At 41.4% G+C, this 4,011-nt stretch overlaps 1 protein-coding gene across 1 annotated transcript in view; it reads left to right on the forward strand.

Moving 5' to 3' along the window:
- Positions 1–4,011, forward strand: part of DHX9 (DEAH (Asp-Glu-Ala-His) box helicase 9) — a gene marked incomplete at both ends in the record, with an annotated part of 17,312 nt that overhangs the window by 4,443 nt on the left and 8,858 nt on the right. Inside the window, 4 exons of the mRNA XM_010154062.1 lie at positions 1,200–1,246; positions 1,862–1,995; positions 2,606–2,695; positions 2,791–2,952. Of these exons, the coding sequence (XP_010152364.1) occupies positions 1,200–1,246; positions 1,862–1,995; positions 2,606–2,695; positions 2,791–2,952 (433 nt within the window). The remainder of the gene's footprint in view (positions 1–1,199; positions 1,247–1,861; positions 1,996–2,605; positions 2,696–2,790; positions 2,953–4,011) is intronic.

The following is a 4,011-nucleotide window of genomic DNA, read 5'->3' on the forward strand; positions in this document are numbered from 1 at the left end:
TGAAAATGGTAGCAGCGAGTGACACCCAAGATCTCTGCGTGTTCACACATGGGCTGCTGAGGCTGTACTAAACATTCACATGGGATTCTGCTATGAACTGATTTCTGGTGTTGCTGTTCTCCCCTTAGGTGGAGGAGAATGAGATTGAATGCTGACTATAGGCCTGGCTGAGAAACATACTGTCATCGGTGCCTTAGTTGGCTGTTGTGTCCCTGAAAGCCAGTGGCCTTTGACCCCTGAAGCCACTGTGCCTGAAGGTCAGTTCACTGGTAGTACAGGAAGGAGTTCTAACTTGAAAGTTAAATCCCTCACTTAACCTTTTTTGTTTGTTTGTTTACAGCAAGAAATCCAGAACACAGATGCCAGGCTCTGCCTGCAGCTGTGGAAGTATCAAGGCATAGTTTTGAAAGAGGATCTCAGTCTGATAAAGCCCAGTCATGCATCTTGAATCACATTTGCCAGTTTAAATCCAGCCTTACAAGAACTTAGCTTTCATTTCTGATCTGTGCAAATATGTGCTTAGGTTTGTGGTTCTTAAAAACGCAGATTTTGGTTTTCATCATCCTCTGTTGACACGTCGTTTTTTTTTTTTTTAAGCCTAAATTAATAAGCCAGTTGACCTTTGAATGAATTGGTTACGTGCCTACTGGGCAAACTATTACATTTGCTGTGCAGAGTTACTTTTGGCTGCTGTTCCCGGAGTATGCCAATAAAAGCTTCACGAAAAGTCAAGTTTTCTGTCTCCTCCTGTGCAGATATGTCCAGTTGTCTCGGACAAAATGACCTGGTTTAGTTTTGTCTGTGCTCTGAGCTGGCTAGATGTGTGGCAAAACCAGCGTAGCTGTATTGTGTCTGAATCAGTAAACCCAGGCTGCTAGTGGGTTACATGAGTATCATGTGGGATAAACTTAATGGAACAGTGGGATGTGTGCTAATGGTACATTAACATGCTGTCTGCTTTTTAATTGTTGCCTTAAACTCAGGCAGCTCCAACCATGTTTCCTGATAATGTGGCTTTAAATTTCAATGCTGAATGGTGGCATTTGCAGGACTTCTTAGCAGACCTGCTGGTTCTGTTGATGGCAAGTCTGTTACCTACTAACCTGGGGTTCAAGGGACTAAAAGCAGTAATATTTTACCTTGGCTATTGATGAGTTGAGGGTCTCATTGTACCTCTGTGCTCTGTCTTTCTCTTACAGGAGCTTTATTGCAGAAATGAACATTTATGTGAAGCAGCTGGGCAGAAGTAAGTGTTCCTATTTATTTTTTATCTCAGCAAGGGATGAGTGTTGGCACAGAGGAGTAGGCCACAGGCATGGCTGCAGACTGTTATAGTTGTGTGTTGGAGCCACTTACAGATGTGAAGGTTCATGCTTGTTTCCTGAGGTGAAATCCTTTTTCTGTGTGCTGTGCCTGTCGCGTTCTACTGCTCGTCCATTACACGCTTCCACTAATCTTTCTTCTCAGCCCAAAGAAATGCTTGTGGATATGGTAGGTTTTGTTTGCGTTAATTACTTTTTCGTGGTCTGCCATACCCATTTACGTAGCGCTTGCTGTGAAATCTGTATGGTGTGGTTGGGTGCTATAGGATAAATCATACTTCCTTAGACACTGCATGCAGGAAAAACTTCACAGGAGCTCCCCAGGAAGTCAGTGAGGAAGACTACATGCCTATTGTGAGTCAGCTGATGAATGGGCCTGGTTGGATTTTATGTTGGAGCTCTGGATTTACCAAGATTTGAGACCCTTTCCATAACACCCGGCGTGTGTGAACAATGACAAATCCCATTTCTGAGGAGTATCTTCTGTGGAAGCTATTTGCCTCATTAGCTACTACAGCTCTGAACTTTGTGTGCTGCAGGGATTTTCGGTCGTGAGCATGGATCAAACAAAAAGCTGGCAGCACAGTCCTGTGCCCTTTCCTTGGTTAGACAGCTCTACCATCTTGGTGTCATAGAACCTTACTCTGGACAGACAAAGAAGAAAGGAGAAGCGGTGAGTTGGGTAGAACAGTCAAAAATTGCTGCTTTCATTTTAATAACACACAGCACTCTCTTATACAGGTGAGTGAGTTAGAGTTTGCTCTCAATGTTCAACAACTAACGAGTTTGTAATGATTTTGATTCTTTAGATCAGCAACTGTTTCTGGTCTGGCCAGTGATTTGGATCAGAAATAGAACATTGTGTGTATGTGAACGGAGTAGTAAACTAGTTTTACAGTGCATTAAATTAAATAGGATTTGAACAAATGTTGTTTTCAGTATAAATTTTCTAGAAGCTTAAAGATTTATGTTTGTGACATACAATTCTTGGCTATTGTTTCATTCGCTGGCATGTTAGCATTTCTTTGGTATTCGTTACAAGTTTGGGGATGTTCTCCTCTGAAATGAAACTCAGATACTTAAAAGTGTTCTGCAGATTCTTGTCAGATGAAAAAATTGGCAAAATGTTTCAAGAATGTGACTTTTGACCTGATGGTACTCTTTGGCCTTGTTCCACTAGGAACTGTTTGATGGCTCAGTGTACTCTCTGGTAGCCTGCAGCTCTGGCTTCCGTTGTCAGTCTTTTTGTGTGTATCAACATGTAGTTTTTAAACATTTAATAGGTGGAACCTTATGAGGTGTCGCTGTCTTCTGACTTAGAAAATCAGCTGCAAAACACAGTACGGGAACTGTCTCTGGAGATTGTGCCTGTGGTGAGTGTGTGGTTCAGACACTCCAGTATTTAACATCAGGCCTGCTTGTTTCATACTTCTATCTTTCTTTGCCCACTTGACTTTTGGATTTATAGCCTGAAGATCCCAGTGATCCAGTTCTGATTAACGTTGGAAAGTTGGCCCATTTTGAACCATCGCAGAGACAAAGTCATACGGGAGTTGTTCCATGGTCACCACCTCATTCCAACTGGAACCCTTGGACCGGCTGCAACATTGATGAGGGTCCTCTGGCAAATGTAAGATAGCTTAAGTAACTGAGGAGTTGTTTGTTTTCCCCGTGCTTCTGGAACTTTTAAATGCTTTTTTCCCCCAGGATTTGAAGTATGAGCTATTTCAAAGGAGAAAACAGTCCACTAATAAAATTTCTTCCCTTCTTGACCTAGAGCAAGGGGGTCTTTTCGTTGGTAGGAGTTCTTTGTATTTAATTCATGTTTTATTAGGTTCTTGAGCAGCAATGTCTTGGATGTCCCAATTCTTTGCCTTGTTTCACTTTTTGCCTGCTATTGCCCATGCAAAGTTGTAATGGAAATTACAAGCTAAGCCTAAAGACATGTCACTTACAATTCACTAGCCTCTCATATTTCCAAGGCAGGACTTTCTTTTCTGGGAGGAGAAACTGCTCCAAGCACATGTCAGTACACAATCAGCCTGCTTGCTTTGTTTTAATTTCTAGTCCCATTCACCACTGAACAAATGAAGAGCAGCAATGTGGATGATAAAATGAGGAAGGAGGGAAGAAATACTTGGTTGCCAAGTTCAGAGGCATAATTTGGCCACTGATACAACCTTGTCAGAAAAGACCTCAGGGCAGGAACTTCAGTTTCCCACAACAGGGAACCAGAATACTTATGACCAAAACAGTAATTTCATTCTACTTTTGACTGCAGGATTTTTTCATAAATGTCATTACTTTAACACTGATCATTATATATTGATTTTAAAAAGATGGAATTGTTGTAAATTTGAATGTTGCTGCTTAAACCACATAATCAGTATATTTATGGACATTGCAAATTGAGCTGGCTTCAAATCTCATTAGGATTTCTGTGTGCCAGTTGTGGTGTAGCTGACTCAGTTTCTGTAAAGCCAATCAGCCCTTGTGTAAGAAATTTGAATCTCTTTAGAATTCTCTCTTAGTTGAAGTACGATGGTTGCCTGATAACTTTCCCTCTCTGCTCACTTTTCCCTTTTCAGCTACTGTTCTGTGGGTGCTTATGTGCTTACATTATCTCATTCCGTACATTAATAACTCCTGTGTGAATGATCATCTGAGTATCTCATTGGCTTCCTTCTTT

Source organism: Eurypyga helias, unplaced genomic scaffold (assembly GCF_000690775.1).
Source record: "Eurypyga helias isolate BGI_N326 unplaced genomic scaffold, ASM69077v1 scaffold22906, whole genome shotgun sequence".
Taxonomy (NCBI): Eukaryota; Metazoa; Chordata; class Aves; order Eurypygiformes; family Eurypygidae; genus Eurypyga; species Eurypyga helias.